The following is a 24859-nucleotide window of genomic DNA, read 5'->3' as shown; positions in this document are numbered from 1 at the left end:
GTGTTTCTGCATTTCTTTTAAAAAACAGCTAACGTGCAAAACATTTCTGCCGGTACGATGATATAGTACTTACTCTGTGATGTCATTTATATTCAGATGTGGATCATATGGGCCCTGAAAATAAAAATTTCCGTCACTTACACAATGCAGAGGTTTAACCTTGGCACGAAACCCGACTATAAAATACTATTTGTCCCTCGAAACACCTTCACAGCACGCGAATCATACGCAAGAATAAGTTTACCTCTATCGTTATATCATCTTCAGAGTCTTGTTCAACATCTTCTTCATGTAGCTCTATATCAAACACTCCAGCCATCGTTTCTAAAAGTTACATTGATACTTCTTGACAATTCGGCGAAAGCATCAAACTCAATATGTTTCAGTATACGGTACAGAACCAGCGTCAACACAGTGTCGCAAGTGAATTGTATACCAAAAACTGTGTGCACCTGAAAACGTGAGACTTGAGGATGAACACAAGCGGCTGCACTCCTTTGGACCATATGTCTGTGTTAGAACTACAAATATCGATAAATTGAAAACTTCGTACCCTGACTTGGCATATCTATCAGTTTTTTTTCTAGCCGACATGAATATTACTTCCGACACACTGTGTGCTTTTTTATTTTGGTGTAACATCTACATTACAATATATATAATTCGGTATTAACAGTGAAAAGACCAAAATATGTCGTATGGAAGAGAGGTAAACTGTGTAAATATAGAAATATAGCAGGACATACCATGCAAATTGCATGTCTTAAAAATAAAGGTTTAAAATATTGTGTTTTTTTCTCTATCGGAAGATATATATTGATTTAATTTATAATTTAACCACATACGTTTCGAATAGAAAGAGGGGACGAAGCCAAAGATGCTTATTGACGCCGAGTGTGATATTTTTGAATACAAACATTGGATATGTTGTGATTTTGGAGGCGCGAAGTATGTGAGGCTTTAGTAAATCAAAATCTGTGTTGAGTCACTGATTTCTAAGGTATCGAAAATGACAAGCTTCTTGAAGAGCCCTAGTAGCTACTGTGAATTCAAAGCCAGGGGCAGGGATGCAGCTTACCGATTCAAGAATGGTTCACCTCAATTTAAAGAAGTGCTTCGAATGGTTAGTACTGTTTGATAAACATAATTTCCACGTATGCATGGTTAAATTGTCATGGGTCTGCTCTACAGTAAAATTTGGTTCCTCTTGATTAATGTATAATTTACAGTACTTAGATTCTGCGTTATAAACGAAAATTCATTTACTGTAGCCTACGATTTGATCAAGATAAACCAACTGTAACAAAAAAAAAAAAAAAAGCCCCGTACTAGAATAGTACTGGTTATCAGAAACTGCCTTTTCACTTTCGGGTACTGGTTATCTGAAACTGACTTTTCACTTTAACTTTTCGTTGTGGGTATGTGTGTTTGTGGTGGCCAATATATCGCACCCAGGCATGAAAAATGCCACCAAGACGAAGAAAGGCAATTTTAGTTTGTCACTGAAAAATACAGGCGTAGTGCCCCAACATGCACGAAAAATACATTGAAATTTGCTGCCAACCATATTTACTTGATATTTAAAGGGAGCTTATACTCATTCAGTATATCTTTCACAGAATTAATTTCGTAAGTCGATTTTTCTCAAATATTGCATTTTTTAGTTGCCAATGTTCATACCAGGGTGCAATATGATATCCCACACGTTGCAATCGAGTTTTGCTTATGTTTGTTATATTACAGTTACAAACATACGTATTTAAGAATTCTGCCGAAGTTGATTGTGTGTATAAAGTTAGTCAATCAAGAGATTTAAGTAACTTGCAAGCTTTGATTTCTCATTGAACAGTAAATACAGAACTCTAGTAGCTGGAAACCAGAGCACACTTGTAAATTTGATTTGATGAAAAATCACAGATCTAATAATTTATGTATGAATCCAGTGACAAATCAAGAGGACACTACGAACACTAGCAAAATGGGAACTAAACTTGTGTCTTCTTAAACTGACAGATATGCACAGCCAGCAGCTTTGTATCTGGTCATCTTCCCTCGTTTTCTCTAGGACAAAATTTTATACGTATACAAGAAGTAGCAGTATATTCATACTGTACTTGGTCTTTCAATTCTCATTTCTTTCATAATGAGACAATTGTTCTTGTGTATTAACACTATTAATATGCTACAAGAACACTATAACAGCAGAAGGTGCTGCAGTAAAAGTATCATGTCTGAGCGAGAACTTCAGATACTTAAAAAAAATTAAAACATGGAAAAATTTACAGATCCAATTCAGAGGAGACTGTTCACAAATAGGGAACAGATGGATATGCACCAGGCATAGCAGCCTTACCTAAAAGTTCCTTTTGCATCAAGAAACCCCCCAAATGCAGCTGTGGTAGTCATTTCAAAATAACCCTATTCTCACAGTGTGTGCCCTGCCGTTTAATCTAAGACAAGCCATGAACCTGCCTACCTCTTTACCCCAGATACTTTCTGATAACGGGGTAGCAGATAAAGAAATCATACTTTTTGTGAGGGGAAGCAGATTATATTAGCTACAAAATTTTGTACGCCTTGATGTTCAGTGTTGGGGTAGGTACTTGGAGGGAGTGTATCTCACTGTGACATATGCCCTGAGAGGTCTCCAACTGCTTTCTCCCCCTACACTGCCACAAAATTGTATGTTTTTGTGTACATATAGTATTTACCTAACCGTTAAAGTTAATAAGCCCTCCGGTCCATCCAAGTTGTCATTTTCTATCCTTTTTTTTTAAGTCATACTGAATTTGATGGCATCACTTGGTATATCCTTCAGTGAGAGTGGAGGCAGAGAGTGCACTTGCACCACAGATATCTCCTGCAGGAAGCCCCTAGCTGTGTCCACTTGTGCACTGGCATACATTTCCTCTAGCCGGCCAGCTGCCTGGGTTTTATCTCACTTCTGACCAAAGTTGCTCTCTTGCAGATTTCAACACTGTTGACAATGTCGAAAATGTTGTAGCTAACCATTCTCCTTTTTGTGTTAAACAACATTTTAATTGAATTCCAGAGGAGTGAAGGATGGATAACAAAGATGGATTGAGCACATCAGGTTGCTAGAAAGAAGGCAAATGCTCGAATTCATTTTATTGGGAAAGTGTAGCTCATCCATAAAGCAGGTGGTGTGTAGGATGCTAGTGCAACCCATTCTTGAATCCTGTTCTACTGTTAGCGGTAAGTTCGATCAGCACACAAGTATTTCAGGGACACCTCATTACGTCAAATGGGAATCCCTGGAAAGGAGACGATGATCTTTTCGTGAGGCACTACTGTGGAAATTTAGTGAACCAGGCATAATCCTTATTCTTCAGGTAGGGGGGTTACCTTCATAGTCTCATATGTTATTGAATTTAGCATGTGTTAAAATTCAGGCGTAAGTAAGAAACAGGTTTTTTTCCCCCCAAAAAAAGAAATTCCTGCCTCGAGATACAGGCTTCCAAAGATGACACTGCGAACACCATTTTGAAGAAGTGAATTTTGGAAAAAATTTTAAAGTGCTGTATCTCTGTCTGTAACAGTTCTAGATATTTTGTCAAGACAGGTTTTTTTTAAAAAAAAGATAATTGCTTTATGATTACAATATTACCCTTGGTTTGGACATATCTGTTAAAGTTGTTTTACTGTCACCTTCCTAAATTTTTTTATAATTTACAGATAATTTTCTTTTCAAAAATGCCAGTCCACAAAACTTAGATTTTTTCTGTTGATTAGAGCCATGTAGTACTATATTCTCTACAAAGGAGAGCTTCCACTTTGGTTGGACAGACTGTATTTTAAAAAATCACTTTATTTAACTTTCAAGAGTAATGTCTCTCCTCACTGAAGTTGTTTCTTACTAATTTCTTTGTTACAGTGTTTATATATATTGTCTTTGTTGCAGTTATTTCTTATCACTGTCTTTGTTGCAGTTATTTCTTATCACTTTCTTTGTTGCAGTTGTTTCCTATCACTTTCTTTGTTGCTGTTGTTTCTTATCAATTTCTTTGTTGCAGTTGTTTCTTATCACTTTTTTGTTGCTGTTGTTTCTTATCACTTTCTTTGTCGCTGTTGTTTCTTTTCTCTAACATTGTTCCAAATATTTCTTACACTTTGTTGTAGTTTCTTGTCAGTTTCTTTGTCCTGATTGTTCATTGCAGGTTTATGTATTATAGTTGTTCAGTGTTAATTTGTTTACTGAGGCGACTTATAAGAAATCTGAGACCATCCAGTGAGTTCTGTGTTTTCATGATGAATTTACCAGTTGACACAGTTGCAGTGTGTTTTGTAAAAAGGACTGTTTGAAATGTCTTCTGACTGGGGCCACAGGAGAGTGAAGTGTGCAGACTATTCGCATATCCATAAAAAGAGTGATATATAAGACAAACAACAGACATTGTTCAGGTTGGGAATAAGTGTTCTCATTTAAAGACTCTGTTTCAAAGTGAAGATGTTTCCAGTGACAACTTTTTGTGTTTTAAATGATAGCATCTGAACAAGGTGAAGCCTCCCATGATACAGATGATGCAGATTTTGCATCAATAGAGGAAGAAATAAATACCCTGAATCAGTCAGCTACAGAGGTAGGTGTTAGACCTGTTAAGTGAAGTTGAGTCATAAGCTCTGTGCATCAAGAAGGCGTAGAGAAATTATCAAAGCTATGGATGAATACACTATAGCAAAACTGACCAGGCTCTTCAAATTAGAAATTCCATCTTCAGAAGAAAATGAACCAAAGCACTCTTGCCACAAATTTTTCACAAATATCAATTCAGCTTTTGAATATTGTGCATCCTACAGTGAAAAGGTGCAAGTTTGAACCATTATTCCAGAGATATTTTCAAAGAAAACAATTTCAAACCACGTTCCATCAGTATCAAAGTACATGGTAGACACATCAAGAAATGTGAAGTCTGTTAAAGGAGTCTTTGGAAGACCAGATCCCTGTTGTGCTCATCCCGTAGAAGCAGCTCAAGTTCAAATAGTGGAGTCATTTTATCTGGAAGGTAAGTGGGACTGCTCTCGCCAACAAAAAAGACACTATAACTTTGACAGTTGAAGGTCAAAAAGTTGTGAAAGTGAAGAGGTACGGGACGCGTAGTATTAAAGAAACTTTTGCAGTTTTTAAGAGCAACTACACAACTTCACATATTGGAAGATCAAAATTTTATGACTATGACCTAAGTGGGCAATTCCACACCCACATAGAGATGTCTGTCTGTGTGTGAACTGTGCGAATTTTGAACTTGGCGTCGTAACTTTGAAGAACTTACTGCAGCACATGACAGGTCTCTTAGATCCTGAGTAATGGTAAATCAAAGTTGATCATTTATACATTTAAGTTGCAGTGTCGAGAAATGTAATATAATGAAAATGTAAGTTTATTTGTTCGTAAATGCAAAGTCTCCAAAATAAAAAACTTTTTCTGATCAAACAAGGCGAGCTCTTTTCAACGGTGCTGAGAAAAATCAAATTTGAGTGATCCCTTTTTAGATATGGCCTTTTGAAAGTGAGCCAAAAGTGACTAATTAAATTTTTAGCACACTTTGAACTTCGATAACTCAGTTATTATTTGAGCAATCTGGGTGCCACTTGCAGAGCTTTATGACATGGTGACAGGTTGCAGATAACTAAAGTATCAGCTTCAGAAAGTTATTCTTTCAGTAGGTACAAGGCAATAAAGTATAGTCAAAATTTGGCATGACAAGATTTATGAGCCACTTTCATAGCACACTGTGATGAATTTACCATAGTTTGACCTTTTGTACTACAACTAAGCTGTTGTAGCCAAAAAGTTGAGCAGGATCACAAAGTTTCAGCACGACAGGTCTCTTAGATCCTGAACAATGGTAAATCAAAGTTGATCATTTATTCATTTCTGTCACAGTGTCAAAAAATGAGCCGTTACGATAAGGTGGCTAATGGCCCCACCATACTACTTATGAAGCTGTAATTTGGCAATGCTTCATGTAAGGTCTATAGGTACATCCTGTAAAAATTTCATCGGAATTGGAAATGGTCGAGTGGGGACCCTTAGGCCTCTTGACATGGAATGACCCTTTTGGGACCATTTAAAATGCTTGAAAAATGAGTTTCTTATTTATCTTTCAAAACTAAAGGTGTGGTAAATAAGGCTAGGTTTTGATTTTATGATCCTGTTATGTAATAATGTGGTAATAAAACAGGTTTTATGTATGGCAAAAATTTCAGTTGTTTGTAAAACCTGTTTAGCTTAAAATTGGAAGCTCTCCTTTTCAGGAAATATAGAACTATGGTACTAATCAACAGAAAAAGAATAAAAATTTTGAGGATTGGCATTTTTGAAAAATAATTTCCATAAATTATAAAAAAGTTCACTCGCTGTAATAAAAGAACTTTGGTAGATAATTCCAAAGGGAGGAGTTCTTTGTAATAATAAAGCAATTCTTTTTCAAATATGGAATAAACCAACAAAAATCTAGAACTGATCCAGCGATACAGCATTTTAAAAATGTTTCCAAAATTATATTCTTCAAAATGCCATGCACAGTGTCATCTTTGGAGGGCTGTATCTCGGAGCAGAAATTTTTTTGGAGAAAACAAAAAAATATGTGTTCCTTTCTTAGTCCTTCATTTTAATGTATGCCAAATTCAATAACATCTGAGACTGTGAAGGTAAGATTTTTTCCTAGCCTGCCTGAATTGATATGGACTATGCCACCAGCATGAGAGGCAAACTGCAAAATTATTCTACTACTGCTAATGTGCATTCTGCATAAGGGCCACAAAGATATGATGCAGAAAGTTAGGGCTTAGACTGACGTTTTTCTCTTGATTTATTTGTGAATGTAACAGAAAAGAAAATTACTAGCAGTGCTATATTGTATTTCCGCCATGAACCATACGGTGGCTTGTGGGCTATGTATGTAGATTGATGTGTAGCCCCTTTAAATTCATAACCACATAATAGTAAGAGAACTAGCTGTAAGAACTACGTCATAAGGCAGTATTAACTATTAACTTCAGTTACTGATACTCTTCTGTATTTTCTGGTTGAACACAGTACAACTGTATGTGTTATATAACTATCATTTTTCCTGGTGTTTCGTCCACGTATGCATTTGACACATACATTGAACACACCACCTCGCCTCCTTCTCTGTGTCCACAGCTTCTTCCCTTTGCCTGTCCACTTTGTCCTCCCACCTCTACATGTTTATACCCTCCACGCCACTCTGTCTCTTCATCTCCTCCATACCGTCTCTCTGCCAATTTCTTCGACACTCTGTCTCTTAACTGTCTTCCTCAACTCTGACCATATCCTCATCCACACCCTCTATCTCCATTTCCTCTTCTTCCTTTTCCATCTGCCCTCTACCGTTCTACAACTTACATATGCCTCATGCACCTCCCCCTCCTCTCCCCTCTCTGTCCGTTTCGTCCTCTCCCCTCTCTGTTCGTTTCCTCCTATCCCCTCTCTGCCCATTTCCGCCTGTCCCCTCATTCTGTCTATCCCCTCCTCTGTTCATCTCGACTTGTTACAGCCATGTTCATCGGCCCTTGTAGGTCCCTGCAACACAGTTCAGTAAAACAGGCCAATAGTACTTACATAACATGCAAGTAATGCAGGATGGATTAGACATCAGGAGCTTTTGTGGGACGGCTTACTACACTTATGCAGTAATTTGTTTTTGGATACAATATAATCCAGTTTATTGTACACAAGATCAGCTTGTTGAAAAATTTCACACTTCGAATCCTTTAGGAATTCATATGTGCCACTGTTACATTGTATAGTTATTTCTAGAACACTACATCTTGTTCATGATAAGTTTGTGATTCACACCATGACTGTTGGGAAAGGCAGGAGGCATGCCTTGCATGTGCATTAGAACTGTTGATGGGAGAGGATTGGTGAGGAGAAGGCTGAGTACAGTAATACTTTGCATCAAATACTAGTTTAAAGTTGGAAGCACTAAGAGCAAATGAATATCTTTCAGCTAGTGCTGAATTTCTCTGCTTCTGGCACCACCAGTAAAATTGTCAACTTGTAGGGGACCAGCTGTACTTCCACAATGGGTTTTGGTTATTATTGACATGTTGCATGAATCATTTGTGTGGTGTACCTTAATGGCATGAACCGAGTCAATTTAAATATTATTAATTATTTCATTTGTGCTTAAATGTTGTCACATGCTGACCAGTTACACCAGTTCACATAAAATGTCGCAAGCTGACAAGTTACACAAGTTCACTTAAGACACCAAAACATTTAATTTGGAAATAGAGGCAAATATGCAACACTTTTGTACTAAAAAATTGTAAATAACAGAACATGTAACATGCCAGCCTCAGTTGCAAATAGAAGCCAAGCTTTACCTAGGTTTCAGCCAAAATAATTTGGCCTTCTTCAGAAGTGAGTGACAGCTCTTGCGGCCAACCGACCTCGTCTGCGCAGTGGGGTCTGCTGTTCTCTTCAGCCCAAGTAATGTAGTTTACTACTACCTACTATGGTGCTACAGTTTTATACATGACATGGCCAAACTTTGGCATGCAGTATTTTTGTGTCATTTGCTTCTGAAGAAGGCCAAATTATTTTGGCTGAAACCTGGGTAAAGCTCGGTTTCCATTTGCAAGGCTCACGTGTTACATGTTCAATTATCACAGTTGCTGACAGGGCTACACAATGTTAAAATTCTTGTTTTACGAATACTTATTTTGAGCACTATCAGAGACAATCAAAAATTTTGTTTTTTGAATTCATGTATTTATTTGTTGGTTGTAACTCTTAGCTTAACTTTGCTTACTGCATGTATTTCTGATCGTTCCTCAGCATAACAAAACTTTCTATTAATTGAGTATATGTTCTTAACTTGATATTTCATTTACATTGTATCTTGTATTGTAATTACATAAGTTACATCTAAACTAGGTACAATTTGACACATTCCTTATCCTTACAATTCGGTCACTACCTGGATCTACAGAACATGAAATAAATGAAGGGGAAGAAAAAAAAAAGGACCATGTGCAATCTTTTATAGCTGTGTATGACTGTGTGTGAAAGGCCATATTCTATAAAAAGGAAAATAGATAACATCACAAGGAGTAAATTTTGACGTAGAGCACAAAAAGCGGACAACAAAGGTAGCATTGATAAGGGCATGAGAGTGGCCCATCATCCACAAGAAACTACAGAAGTGTTCGGAAAGCCCAAATAATATATTCGGTATCCATTATTGTGTAGGACCTTAAAAACTGTGATATAAACTGCTTGAGTTTGTGGGATTCTTTGTGTGGCTTATTATGTAAGTTTGTTTGATAGTAGTATTCTTAAATATGCTTGAGTGTCAACATTAAAGGAGAAAGATTTGTTACAACAAATATATCCATACTACGCAATAATGTGGAATTATAATTAGGCAAACTACATGCACATATAGTAGTGTAGAGGCCTAGGGTCCCATGAGAGTCACAGTATCATTAATTACATTGATGAAGAGGGTGAGAAAGATCTTAAAATTAGGCACATTATCAGCCATGGTATTGTATGAAATAAATAGCAGGAACTTTTATATCGAACTAGTGTTGGGGCAGCAGTAACTACGTAATTTTCAGTAATTTTTTGATTGCTAACATTACATCTCGATGACTGTTATGTTGTTACCAATAACACTTTAGCTGTTTTGGCGAGCTGAGTGAGTAAAATTTTTGATTACATTTGTCTTTTTAAAGTGTGAACAGCAGTGGGTCAACTAGATATTTCTATAGCCTTGAGAATGTCTCTAGCACCAATAGACAAAATGTAGGGGAAAAAATTGCCTTGTATCATGAACAAAACCTCAAAGAAACAGTTACCACCTTGAGTGTCAGCATCAGCAATGGAAGTCTGCACTTCAGACAACAACATTGTTTTTCAAACGCAAATTAAAGTGCTTTTCCCTTAATGACTCCTGTGCCATACAGGAATTCTAAGTGAGAAGTTAATTAACATATAAATTCCCAGCGTAACTTTTGGAACACTGTACTTTCTCCCAGCTTTGCTGGCAGCACTACTTGGCAAATCTGACATACTATTCCTTGTAAGTATCTGCCAAATATTGTCAGCATGAGCCAGGAAATCTCCTGTATGGGTGCTTGTTCTGACATCGATGTGCAGATTTTCATCTGCAAATTATCTGTGCTTTCTGCAGGTAACTTTTCCATACACATCAAAAAGTCACCAAGACATGATCCACATCATAATGTATATCATGAAAACAGTCTGAGACATGCAGCTGACCAACCTTCTAAGAGCCCATCAGTATGTGCTGTTCGTGGCATTCTAATTTCTGACATTTTAATTGAATGTGTTTTATATCAAGACAGAACTTCCTGTCAGTTACTGTATGGCTTTATCAGATTTAATTTAGTATCCATGTTCAGGGTGGAATATACAATCTGAGGCAGTCCTGTTCTGGGAAGTCGATCTAAAACAATTGCTTTAATGTCACATTTAGTTAAAAACATAGTTTCATGCTCTGTACCTTGTTCATTTGTGTAAAAAGCCAGAATAACTGTACACAGAAACTCTGTTAATTGTGGCAAATTATGTCTATGGCAGTTGGATGTTCTTTGGATCATATTCACAGCAACTTGCCATGATGTGAAACATGCCAGTACCTTCTCAAGTAAAGTATATTTTCTCTGCTAAAACATAACTACATGCTATTTAATTTTAATGTACAACAAAATATTATTAATTTGACCCAACCATATGACAGCCTATTTTCTCAGAAATTCCTCTGTGAAGCAGAAAATATTAGAAAGTGTTGTCACATAGAAATGATTTCAGTTTGTGTAAAACCTTCATTGTTTACCAGCTTCTTTTTGTCGTAAGGTTAAGCTCTAAATAGGGGGACTATTTTTGTTGTTAGTATTGTGTATATGAATGCTGCTGCTGTTGTCAAATAATGACAAGATTCTTCGTAACAAGCTTCGTAAGAGACTAAATATATTATGAGGCTGTTGTTAAAAGCCCATTTTTTAAACAGCCCTCCCCAGTGAGACCAGCGCCACCTCTATGGAACACACAGCTATATGTAACTTGAAAACCAAGCTTCAGGTCATTGAGCATCTCTTCCGACATTTATCAGTTTTCCCTCTGCATGTTGTTATGAAATACTAGTGTGTCCTGATCTCTTTCAGGAGTACTTTAATTACCATCTCTCCACATACATCTCAGTCTGTTGTTAGATTTGTTTCTCTGTTGTCTTTGTCCCATTAATTGACTTATTAGCTTGGATTTGTGTACTGTCCCTGATTGTGTTTCTGTTGTATGTAGCTGTTCCAAATTTCTAAAAGGCTCTTAACTGTTGTCCAGTCTTTTGCTAATAACTTATCTTGTACTCTACACAGTAGCTAGCTTATAATAACTTCTAATAAGGGCTCCTCACAATTAGGATCATTGAGGTGTTTGACTTCACTTAGTTTACATCCAACAAAATCTCTGTATCCCTTCCATATGTTGCTATTATACAATTTTGACCTCAATAATTACATTTAAAATTTGTTTTGTGCTACTTCAATCCAGTATTTAGGTTTGAATTTGCTTTAACACCAATAAAAGGCTTGAAATCATCTACCCTCAGCGTACCCCATTGTACTGTGATTCCTCATAAATGCTTGACTACGAATTTAATCTTCTTGTGGTCCTACCATGTCCTGGATAACATACCTTGAAGTGAAGTGCCTTGAGAAATAACAAAGAATGTGTATCAATATAATGAAAAGGATAGTTGCTATTCACCATATAGCAGAGATGCTGTCGCAGCCGGCCTGTGTGGCCGAGCGGTTCTAGGAGCTACAGTCTGGAACCGCACAACTGCTATGGTCGCAGGTTCGAATCCTGCCTAGGGCATGGATGTGTTTGATGTCCTTAGATTAGTTAGGTTTAAGTGGTTCTAAGTTCTAGGGAACTGATGACCTTAGATGTTAAGTCCCATAGTGCTCAGAGCCATTTTTTTGCTGAGTCGCAGATAGGCACAACAAAAAGACTGTCACAAAATAAGCTTTCGGCCAACAAGGCCTTTGTCAAAAATGGAACACACACACACACACACACACACACACACACTTACTTTCTCTCTCTCTCTCTCTCTCTCTCTCTCTCTCTCTCTCTCTCTCTCTCTCTCCCTCCCCCTCTCCCGCCCGCACACATGACCACAGTCTCTGGCTACTGAGGCCATACTGCGAGCAACAGTGCACAGCGCATGATGGGAGAGGCAACTGGTTGAGGGAACTAAGGAGGAGGCCAGGGAGGAGAGGGATAGCAGGGTAGGGGAGGAGGATGGTAAAGTGCTACTTGTGGGAGTGCATAAAGACGAGGTGGAGAGGGGGTAGGGTAGTTATGTGCTTTCAGGAGGTTAAATGATGGGCAAGGGGGAGGGGGGAGTGGAAAAGGAGAGAAATAAAAAGACTGAGTGTGTTGGTGGAATAGAGGGCTGTGTAGTGCTGGAATAGCAACTGGGAAGGAGGTAGATAGGTAAGGACAATGACTAACGAAGGTTGAGGCCAGGAGAGTTTGGGGAACGTGAGGATACATTGCAGGGAGAGTTCCCAAGTGCGCAATTCAGAAAAGCTGGTAGTGGTCTAAAGGATGTCATGTTTGGCAGTGGGCTCAGCAACAATATGGTCCAGCTGTATCTTCGCCACACTTTGTAAATGGGCATTCATGTGGATAGACAGCTTGTTGGTTGTCATGCCCACGTCGAATGCAGCACATTGGTTGCAGCTTAGCTTGTAGTTCAAATGACTGGTTTCACAGTTAGCCCTGCCTTTGATGGAATAGGTGATGCCGATGACTGGATTAGGAGTAGGTGGGAGGATGTACGGCACAGATCTTGCATCTAGGTCTGTCACAGGGATATGAGCCGTGTGGCTAGGGGTTGCGAGCAGTAGTTGTATAGGAATGGACAAGAATATTGCATAGGTTCGGTGAGTGGCAGAATAACACTGTGGGAGGGACGGGAAGGATAGTATATCGGACATTCATCATTTCAAAGCATGATGAGAGATAATTGAAACACTGGTGGAAAATGTGATTCAGTTGCTCTAGTCCTGGGTGGTACTGAATCATGAGGGAAATGCTCCTTTGTGGCCGGATTGTGGGAGTTTGGGAGGTGTTGGGTGACAGAAGAGATGAGGCAAGCGAGATCTGTTTTTGTACAAGGTTGGGAGGATAATTGTAGACTGTGAAGGCTTCAGTGAGACCCCTGGTATATTTCAAGAGGGACCAGTCGTCACTACAGATGCAATGGTCATGAGTGGCTAGGTTGTATGGAAGGCACTCCTTGGTATGAAACAGGTGGCAGCTGTCGAAGTAGAGGTATTGCTGGTGTTTGGTAGGTTTTCTGTGGACAGAAGTATTGATGTAGCCATCTTTGAGGTGGAGGTCAATGTCGAGGAAGGTGGCTTGTTGGGTTGAGTAGGACCTGGTGAAGTCAATGGGGCAGAAAGTGTTACGAGATTCTGATGGGGCAGAAAGTGTTAAGAGATTCTGGGGGAATGTTGACAGGGTGTCCTCACACTCGATCCAGACCATAAGGATGTCATCACTGAATCGGAACCAGGTGAGGTGTTTGGGATTCTGGTGATTAGAGAGGATTCCTCTAGATGGCCCAAGAATTGGTTGGCATAGAATGGTGCCATGTGGGTGCCTATAGCTGTACTCCCAATTTGTTAATAGGTAATGCCTTCAAAGGAAATGTAATTGTGAGTGAGAATATAGTTGGTCATGGTGACTAGGAAGGAGGTTGTCAGTTTGGAATCTGTTTGGCATGGTGGAAGGTAGTGTTCGACATTGTTAAGGGAATGGGCTTTAGCAATGTTAATATAAAGGGAAGTGCCATCAATAGTGACAAACAGGGCACCATGTGGTAAAGGAACATGAACTGTGGACAGTCGGTGGAGGAAATAGTTATCTTTTATATAGGAGGGTAGGTTGTGGATAATATGCTGAATGTTTTGGTGTGTGAAAGCAGAGGTTCTCTCAATAGGGGCACAGTAAGCGGCCACAATGGTGTGTCCTGGGTGATTGTGTTTATGGAACTTAGGAAGCATGTAGAAGATAGGAGTGCAGAGTGTGGTGGTGAGGGGAGATATGGACTCCGGGGAGAGATTCTGGGATGGGCCTGAAGATTTAAGGGTCTCACTGTAGCCTTCACAGTCAGTAATTACCCTTCCAGCCCTGTACAAAACAGATCTCCCTTGCCTTACCTTTCCAGTCACCCATCACCTCCAAAAATTTCACCATGCGGCCACAGAGGAGCATTCCCCTCGTGACTCAGTACCACCCAGGACTGGAGAACTGAATCACATTCTCCATCAGGGTTTCAACTATCTCTCATCATGTCCTGAAATGAGGAATGTCCTACCTATTATCCTTCCCACCCCTCCCACAATGGTATTCCACCACTCACCGAATCTACACTATATTCTTGTCAATCCTACACAAGCCTGCTCCCAAACCCTTGCCTCACAGCTCATTTCCCCAGATGCAAGACATGTCCCATACATCCTCCCACCACCACCCACTCCAATCTGGTCACAAGCATCACCTATCCCATCGAAGGCAGGGCTACCTGTGAAACCAGACATGTGAACTACCAGCTAAGCTGCAGCCACTGCGCTGCATTCTTCGTGGGCATGACAACCAACAACCTGTCTGTTTGCATGAATGGCCACAGACAAACTGTGGCCAAGAAACAACTGGACCTCCTGTTACCCACCTGGCCTCAACCTTCGTTAGTCAGTGTCCTTACCCATCTAGACCCTTCACTGTTCCCATTCCAATACTACACAGACCTCTGTTCCAACACATCCTGTCTTTTTATTTCTCACATTTTCCCATACCTCCACTCCACCCTACCCCTCCCCTCACCCTCCAATTAACCTCCCAACTGCACCTACCTCACCTGCCCTCTCTCCACCTCGTCCCTGTACACTCCCACAAGCAGCACTTTACTGTCCCTTACCTCTACCATGCTATCCATCCCCATCCCAGCCTCCTCCTTACCACCACCATCCAGTTCTCTCTCCTATGATGTGCTGCTGCTCACATTCTAGCCTCAGTAGCCAGAGACTCTGGTTGTGTGCACGCGCGTGCGCACATCTGTGTGTGTGTGTGTGTGTGTGTGTGTGTGTGTGTGTGTGTGTGTGTGTGTGTGTGTGTGTGTGTGTGTGTGTGTGGCGGGGGGGGGGGGGTATTATTCACCTGTGAATGTAATTTACTTTCTCTGTGCTCATTACAGTAGTCCAGTGTAACAAATGTCAGTTTCATTAATTAAGAATGATATTGTTTCAATATGTTTGTCAATTTTTGCATGTTTGTTTCAGTCCATAGTAACCTGGTTTCTGTTTGAAGCTGTTTAATTATCATGTCTGGGGTTGTATTAAAAGAAGTTTTCCTTGTCATGTAATATCTCCTACTGTACGTTTTATTTCTTCTGCTTGTTTGAGTTTGAACCCTAGGTAGATTCTAATTTCCATTCTACCATTGACCTGTGTCATAAGATTATTGATATTAATTCCACCTGTTGCAATCTGGTATCCATTTTGTTCAACCTTGAATGTAATTGGGTAAAATTGTTATTCATCTGATCTGTTATTTGATGGCAATGCCATTACCTCTGTGAAAATTTTACATTGATCTGTTATGCAAATGTATGTAACAACACTTTGGCTGTTTATGATCTCCTGTGAGAGCCATGGTTGTTGAATTCATGTCTTAACTATTTGGTACATCGACACAAAGTTGTTGCTATACTATTGAATGAATTTGGTATGGTCTTGACTTTAAAAAAACTTCAGAGAACTGAGGTGGTATGCACTGATTGCTAGTTTACACTGAATTCATTCTATGCAATATATGTATCAGTATGCAAACAAATAAACATAGCTCGTTTCTGACGCACTGGATATTTATAGCTAAAAAGGTACATGCTTATGTACACCCTTAAACAACATGTCGCGCTGCTCGTAGGTGTTAATTTGGAGGGCTGGAATGTTTGCCCACTTCTGCTACTGTGTGGCAGTGATGCTGCATGCTGAAGTGGACAACTGATGTATGTGTATCCAATGACTCTTCATAGCTCTAAATTGGCATGCTGGAAATGTACGGAGGTATTGCTTGACTCGTATTCAACAATACAGAGATGTAAACCAACTACAACGTATGGTATTGTGTACGAATGAACTCATTCCCAGTTATTTCTATGTGAGGCAACACATTGATTCTTGTTGTTGTTGTTGTTGTTGTTGTTGTCTTCAGCCCTGAGACTGGTTTGATGCAGCTCTCCATGCTGCTCTATCCTGCGCAAGCTTCATCATCTCCCCGTACATACTGCAACCTACATCCTTCTGAATCTGCTTGGTGTATTCATCTCTTGGTCTCCCTCTACGATTTTTACCCTCCACGCTGCCCTCCAATACTAAATTGGTGATCCCTTGATGCCTCAAAACATGTCCTACCAACCGATCCCTTCTTCTAGTCAAGTTGTGCACAAACTTCTCTTCTCCCTAATCCTGTTCAACACCTTCTCATTAGTTATGTGATCTACCCATCTAATCTTCAGCATTCTTCTGTAGCACCACATTTCGATAGCTTCTATTCTCTTCTTGTCTAAACTATTTATCGTCCATGTTTCACTTCCATACATGGCTACACCCCATACAAATTCTTTCAGAAACGACTTCCTGACACTTAAATCTATACTTGACGTTAACAAATTTCTCTTCTTCAGAAACGCTTTTCTTCCCATTGCCAGTCTACATTTTATATCCTCTCTACTTCGACCATCATCAGTTATTTTGCTCCCCAAATAACAAAACTACTTTACTACTTTAAGTGTCTCATTTCCTAATCTAATACCCTCAACATCACCCGACTTAGACTACATTCCATTATCCTCGTTTTGCTTTTGTTGATGTTCATCTTATATCCTCCTTTCAAAACACTATCCATTCTGTTCAACTGCTCTTCCGAGTCCTTCGCTGTCTCTGACAGAATTACAATGTCATCGGTGAACCTCAAAGTTTTTATTTCTTCTCCATGGATTTTAATACCTACTCTGAATTTTTCTTTTATTTCCTTCACTGCTTGCTCAATATACAGATTGAATAACATCGGGGAGAGGCTACAAACGTGTCTCACTCCCTTCCCAACCACTGCTTCCCTTTCATGCTCCTCGACTCTTATAACTGCCATTTGGTTTCTATACAAATTGTAAATAGCCTTTCGCTCCCTATATTTTACCCCTACCACTTTCAGAATTTGAAAGAGAGTATTCCAGTCAACATTGTCAAAAGCTTTCTCTAAGTCTACAAATGCTAGAAATGTAGGTTTGCCTTTCCTTAATCTAGCTTCTAAGATAAGCCGTAGGGTCAGTATTGCCTCACGTGTTCCAATATTTCTACGGAATCCAAACTGATCTTCCCCAAGGTCAGCTTCTACTAGTTTTTCCATTCGCCTGTAAAGAATTCGCGTTAGTATTTTGCAGCCGTGACTTATTAAACTGATAGTTCGGTAATTTTCACATTTGTCAACACCTGCTTTCTTTGGGATTGGAATTATTATACTCTTCTTGAAGTCTGAGGCTATTTCGCCTGTCTCATACATCTTGCTCACCAGATGGTAAAGTTTTGTCAGGACTGGCTCTCCCAAGGCCGTCAGTAGTTGTAATGGAATGTTGTCTAGTCCCGGGGCCTTGTTTCGACTCAGGTCTTTCAGTGCTCCGTCAAACTCTTCACGCAGTATCGTATCTCCCATTTCATCTTTATCTACATCCTCTTCCATTTCCATAATATTGTCCTCAAGTACATCGCCCTTGTATAGACCCTCTATATACTCCTTACACCTTTCTGCTTTCCCTTCTTTGCTGAGGACTGGGTTTCCATCTGAGCTCTTGATATTCATACAAGTGGCTCTCTTTTCTCCAAAGGTCTCTTTAATTTTCCTGTAGGCAGTCTCTATCTTTCCCCTAGTGAGATAAGCCTCTACATCCTTACATTTATCCTCTAGCCATGCCTGCTTAGCCATTTTGCACTTCCTGTTGATCTCATTTTTGAGACGTTTGTATTCCTATTTGCCTGCTTCATTTACTGCATTTTTATATTTTCTCTATTCGTCAGTTAAATTCAATATTTCTTCTGTTACCCAAGGATTTCTACTAGCCCTCGTCTTTTTTACCTATTTGATCCTCTGCTGCCTTCACTACTTCATCCCTCAAAGCTACCAATTCTTCTTCTACTGTATTTCTTTCCCACATTCCTGCTATTTGTTCCCTTACGCTCTCCCTGAAACTCTGTACAACCTCTGGTTTAGTCAGTTTATCCAGGTCCCATCTCCTTAAATTCCCACCTTTTTGCAGTTTCTTCAGTTTTAATCTACACTTCATAACCAATAGATTGTGATCAGAGTCCACATCTGCCCCTGGAAATGTCTTACAATTTAAAACCTGGTTCCTAAATCTCTGTCTTACCATTATATAATCTATCTGATACCTTCTAGTATCTCCAGGGTTCTTCCACGTGTACAACTTTCTTTCATGATTCTTGAACCAAGTGTTAGCTGTGATTAAGTTATGCTCTGTGCAAAATTCTACTAGGCGGCTTCCTCTTTCATTTCTTCCCCCCAATCCATATTCACCTACTATGTTTCCTTCTCTCCCTTTTCCTACTACCGAATTCCAGTCACCCATGACTATTAAATTTTCGTCTCCCTTCACTATCTGAATAATTTCTTTTATCTCATCATACATTTCTTCAATTTCTTCGTCATCTGCAGAGCTAGTTAGCATGTAAACTTGTACTACTGTAGTAGGCATGGGCTTCGTGTCTATCTTGGCCACAATAATGCGTTCGCTATGCTGTTTGTAGTAGCTTACTCGCATTCCTATTTTTTTATTCATTATTAAACCTACTCCTTCATTACCCCTATTTGACTTTGTATTTATAACCCTGTATTCGCCTGACCTAAAGTCTTGTTCCTCCTGCCACCGAACTTCACTAATTCCCACTATATCTAACTTTAACCTATCCATTTCCTTTTTTATATTTTCTAACCTACATGCCCCATTAAGGTATCTGACATTCCACGCTCTGATCCGTAGAACGCCAGTTTTCTTTCTCCTGATAATGACGTCCTCTTGAGTAGTCCCCGCCTGGAGATCCGAATGGGGGATTATTTTACCTCCGGAATATTTTACCCAAGAGGACGCCATCATCATTAACCATTCAGTAAAGCTGCATGCCCTTGGGAAAAATTACGGTTGTAGTTTCCCTTTGCTTTCAACCGTTCGCAGTACCAGCACAGCAAGGCCGTTTTGGTTAGTGTTACAAGGCCAGATCAGTCAGTCATCCAGACTGTTGCCCCTGCAACTACTGAAAAGGCTGCTGCCCCTCTTCCAGAACCACGTGTTTGTCTGGCCTCTCAACAGATACCCCCCCCCCCCCCTCCCCCGTTGTGGTTGCACCTACGGTACGGCTATCTGTATCGCTGAGGCACGCAAACCTCCCCACCAATGGCAAGGCCCATGGTTCATGGGGGGTGGTTCTTGTTACTACCATTAAATTGTTCTTGAATGATGAAAAATATAGTTTTCACTGGTAAATAGCGAGGATTCCTCCTCTTTGAGTGATATTACTCGTTTTGGAAGGAACCCGCCTACCACCATACTTACACTGTGAAGTGGCTGCTATTATATACTAACAGGCACTGGTAGGCTCACAAACTGGATTTATTATTCCAATTACAATTCAGTTTAACTTCTGATCAACAGTAACTTCATACAACCAACTAATAACAAAAATGGACTGTCCTTATGGTTCTCAGTCAAATTTGGTTCTGTGTTGTACAATGATGAGGCAGAACATTATGACCACCAATGTAATAGACGGTATGTCCACCTTTGGCATGAATAACAGCGACGACGCGTTGTGGCATGGAAGCAATGAGGCCTTGGTAGGTTGCTGGAGAGAACTGGCACCACATTTGCACACACAAGTCGCCTAATTCCTGTAAATTCGGGGGATGGAGGCAATGAGCTCTGATCCTGCAATCGGTCACATCACAGATGTGTTGAACCGGTTTCTGATCTACTGAACTCGCCACTGTGTTCCTCGAACCACTCCATCACACTCCTGTCCTTGTGACATGGTGCATTATATTGGTGAAAAATGTCACTGCCATGTGGAAACATGATCGTCACGAAGTGATGCATGTAGTCTGAACCAGTATGTGACACTCCTTGGCCATCATAGTGCCTTGCACGAGCTCCATTGGACCCATTGGTACCCATGTGAATTTTTTTGCCAGCTTGTCTCTGTCCTGCAGTAAAAGTGTCAAGGATCTGCTCCCATGGAAGATGGATTTGCACCCTGCCCTCCCTTCGGCATGATGAAGAAGGTATCGGGATTCGTCAGACCAATCAATGCTCTGCCACTGCACCAGTATCCAGCACCAGTGGTCACATCCCATTTCAGTCGTACCTAACAATGCTGTGGTGTTAACATTGGCACATGCACAGGCAGTTAGCTGTGGTGACCCATCTTTAGACTGTCCTGTTCTACCAGTCTGCCCAGCCTACGACATCAGACATCTGTAATGGGGGGGGGGTGGGGGGGGGGGGGAAGTTGGCCACTCAACCCCACAATGCGTGGATAAGGTTTTACTTTGGTTTCACCATGTCTTGAAGACAACCACCACTGCACTCCTTGGACACCTGCCACTGAAATACTCGTGCCAAGCCTCCGGGCCACCACAATCTGCCTTTAGTCAAACTCAGATAGATTGGGCACCTTCCCCATTCTACGCACCCCACAATGTCTGGACAAGGTTTTACTTTGGTTTCACCATGTCTTGAAGACAACCACCACTGCACTCCTTGGACACCTGACAAGTCGTGCAGATTCTGAAATACTCGTGCCAAGCCTCCGGGCCACCACAATCTGCCTTTGATCAAACTCAGATAGATTGGGCACCTTCCCCATTCTACGCATGCTCACTGATAACTACATGCTCCAAGTGTGTGTCTGATTGGCAGTCATTCCTCACCAAGTGACAATGCTATGACATGGATGGGTTTATATCAATAATAGGTCAGTGGTCATAATGTTGTGGCTGATTAGTGTACATAGATCTCCTTAGTTACCAAGTCCCATGATCACGGAACTTGGCCATGAAAGGAAAACTATGGCATGCCGTACTGCTCTGCAGACTCTGAAAACAAAGATGATGTAACTTACCAAATGAAAGTGTTGGTGTGTTGATAGAGACACTAACAAACACACACACAAAATTCAAGCTTTTGCAACCAACGGTTGCTTCATCAGGAAAGAGGAAAGGAGAGGGAAAGACGAAAGGATGTGGGTTTTAAGGGAGAGGGTAAGGAGTCATTCCAATCCCGGGAGCAGAAAGACTTACCTTAGGGGGGGGAAAAAAGGGACAGGTATACACTCTAGCGCGTGCGCGCGCGCGCGCGCGCGCGCCCCCACCCACCCACACACACACACACACACACACACACACACACACACACACACACACACACACACACTCTTCTTGATGAAGCAACCGTTGGTTGCGAAAGCTTGAATTTTGTGTGTGTGTGTGTGTGTGTGTGTGTGTGTGTGTGTGTGTGTGTGTGTGTGTGTTCATTAGTGTCTCTATCAACATACCAACGATTTCGTTTGGCAAGTTAAATCATCTTTGTTTTTAGATATATTTTTCCCACGTGGAATGTTTCCCTCTATTACACACACACACACACACACACACACACACACACAATGAAGAGCCAAAGAAAATGGTACACCTACCTAGTATCGTGCAGGACCCCTCGCGAGCATGCGGAAGTGCCACAGTACGACGTGGCATGGACTCTACTAATGTCTCAAGGAGTGCTAAAGGAAATTGACACCATGAATGCTGCAGGGGGCTGTCCATAAATCTGTAAGCGTACAAGGGGCTGGAGTTCTTTTCTGAACAGCATGTTGCAAGGCATCCCAGATGTGCTCAATAATGTTCCTGTCTGTGGAGTCTGGTGGGCAGCGGAAGTGTTAAAACTCAGAGTGTTCTTGGAGCTACTCTGTAGCAATTCTGAACATGTGGTGTGTCACATTGTCCTGCTGGAATTGCCCAGGTCCATCAGAATGCACAATGGACATGATGGATGCTGGTGATCAGACAGGATGCTTACATATGTGTCACCTGTCAGTCATATCTAGGCGTATCATGGGCTCTATATCACCCAACTGCACGTGCCCCACACCATTGCATAGCCTCCTCTGGCTTGAACAGTCCCCTGCTGACATGCAGGGTCCATGGATTCGTGAGGTTGTCTCTTACCCATATACGCCCATCTGCTCAATATAATTTGAAATGAGACACATCTGACCAGACAAAAAGTTTCCAGTCATCAACAGTCCAGTGTCTGTTGACGGGTCCAAGCACGCCATAAAGCTTCGTGTCGTGCTGTCATCAAGGGTACACCAGTGGGCCTTCAGCTCTGAAAGCCCATATTGTTGATGGTTCGTTGAATGGTTCACACATTGGCATTTATTGATAGCCTTTTGAAATCCGCAACTATTTGCGGAAGGGTTCCATTTCTGCCACGTTGAATGATTCTCTTCAGTCGTCATTAGTCCTTTCTTGCAGGATCTTTTTCCGGTCACAGTGATGTCGGAAAAAGAACCTGGTGACCTCCATGTCTCCAGCCACCAACTGTAACTGCAAATCTACATCAAATGATGTACAGCACACAGTAATACACAATTATTTTACGTAGCATTGTTATTTATAGGCCTGTATTTTCTTATCTATATTACACTAATGATTTGACTCAGTTGTTTGCAGCATGAAAGTGTAGTTTTTCTATTGTTGCACCCTTTATTTGTGAAGTCCAGTATGGGAACAATACCAGTTATCAATGAATGACCTATTTCGTTTCAAGCGCTGCCACAAACGAGTGAAACAGGACCGTGGGAAGATTATGAACCTCCTCCGAAACTTGCCAAATGATGAACTACAAAATGTTTTATCAGATACAATACGTGATGAAGTAATGGATATAGTAGAGGCACCTTCAGGAAGTATGGATGGAGATTCTGAGGAGGAATTTACAATAGAAAAAGAAGAAGAAACTGTAGAAAAAGAAGGTAAAACTATTTACTTTTATTTAATATTATGATGGAATGTGAAATGAGGACACCTCTGAAAGTGCTGATGAGACCTCTCAAGATCTCCTTCATATCTTAGATGTCAAATTTTTGTGGGTATGGACTACATAGTAAAATATGGTTAGTTGTTTTTCATGACATTGAAGTGTAAGCTAGAAAATTACCACCACCAAAAAAACACACAGTATTGATGATTGGTGGCTGTAAGATGAAATGAGTGGTAGTAAAAAGAGAGGTATATGCAGTGCAACCTTAATTAATTATCACCTCACTGCTCTATATAACTTGGGATAGAACATGCTAGATTTAACGTAATAAAATTAAGAGCAAAGTTGTTACTTTGAAAGAAACCTTTTACATCTTCAGTTATTTCAAATAGCTGCTGCTCATCTACTGTTAGCTTAGTGTTTATATGACTGTAGATTTGTATAAAAAGTAACTTACCTGTTTACAGTTAACATTGCTGCTATTTATGCCGCTAACTGGTTCCTTCTAGTCTTGAATTTGGAAGATGATATTTTGTAGAATGAATGGCCAAAAAGAAATGTAATTTCTGGCATTCTAAGTTTTTGTCTTTGATAATAGGAGCTTATTGAAGTTGATGTAGAAACGTTTCTTTCTTCTGTTGTGGCTGTGTAAATCCATCGCTCTGGGGGGGGGGGCCGGGGGGGGGGGGGGGGGGCAAGATATACTGTTAAGGAGAAAATGTATTAGGAAGTGAGTATAAGAAGTCCAAGGTTTCTGCAAAATGTGAAGTTACTTCACTTAGAATTATTGCTGCTTGCATGTGCCGAATAAATATTTTATGTATTAAGTGGCATTGTCCCAAGAGAACTGCAAAACACAACAGAGTGTGAAACTGCTTGAAAGAAATACTGTTGTCATAGTGTAAGCATAGTGAGATATTGTTGTAAGTGAAAGTAATGCTGAACTGATTTAGCTGTGTGTGGACTTCGTTTTACATTGTCATCAAGATTGGCCCTAAGGAATGTGACACATTCTTTCATTTAGAATGTGGTTAATGATATCTATTTATGTTACCAGATTGTAATTTTTATTTGTTTTATATTGAATATAGTTAGTCTTTGGTGAGGTTAAGACTTAATTTGTAAAATTAAGAGACAGCACTGGCTAGCCATTATTTACCTCCAGGTAGCAAAATTTGAAGCAAGTGGATATGGAAAGTAGATATAGAAAGTAGATAGTCACAGACAGTACATTGGTAAGCACTGTGCCAGCTTCAGTCAGAGATGATAGGGGGAGGTGGTGAGAAGTAAAGATGGACTAAGGTGGAGAGGAGTGAGATGTCGGAAAGATGGTACAGTTAAGGTCTAGATTGGAAAAATGAGGAGATGGAAAAAAAATCAGAAAGGTGTGAATATAAGAAAGAAATAGGGATTGCTTCTTACTAACAGATAAAAAGAGGTGTAGGGTGAGAAACATTCTCTTAAACAATTGAAAGTATTCTCAGTTATGTAACTTACACAAGTGTTTAACTGAATATCATGAAGACTTCTGTAGAGTCAGCATTATTTTCATGTGGAATGTTGTGTTACAACTTCATTACATGGGGAATTGATGCTGGTTACAAATACTAGAAAATTGTACCTAATCTTGAAACTGCAAACTGGTTCAGCAGCTTTACAGG

At 40.2% G+C, this 24859-nt stretch overlaps 2 protein-coding genes across 2 annotated transcripts in view; one reads left to right on the top strand and one right to left on the bottom strand.

Moving 5' to 3' along the window:
• LOC126486056 (ribosomal protein S6 kinase beta-1) overlaps window positions 1–507 on the bottom strand; it is a 168837-nt gene extending 168330 nt beyond the window's left edge. The window contains exons 1-2 of the mRNA XM_050108921.1: window positions 245–507; window positions 74–114 (exon numbers count right to left, since the gene is read on the bottom strand). Coding sequence (XP_049964878.1) covers window positions 74–114; window positions 245–319 — 116 coding nt within the window. The 5' untranslated portion in view covers window positions 320–507. The remainder of the gene's footprint in view (window positions 1–73; window positions 115–244) is intronic.
• A 425-nt stretch (window positions 508–932) lies between these two features.
• Window positions 933–24859, top strand: part of LOC126458415 (uncharacterized) — a 39141-nt gene continuing 15214 nt past the window's right edge. The window contains exons 1-2 of the mRNA XM_050095445.1: window positions 933–1123; window positions 22986–23190. Coding sequence (XP_049951402.1) covers window positions 1010–1123; window positions 22986–23190 — 319 coding nt within the window. The 5' untranslated portion in view covers window positions 933–1009. The remainder of the gene's footprint in view (window positions 1124–22985; window positions 23191–24859) is intronic.

Source organism: Schistocerca serialis, chromosome 1 (assembly GCF_023864345.2).
Source record: "Schistocerca serialis cubense isolate TAMUIC-IGC-003099 chromosome 1, iqSchSeri2.2, whole genome shotgun sequence".
NCBI classification, from domain to species: Eukaryota; Metazoa; Arthropoda; class Insecta; order Orthoptera; family Acrididae; genus Schistocerca; species Schistocerca serialis.
This window is presented reverse-complemented; position numbering and strand designations above follow the sequence as displayed.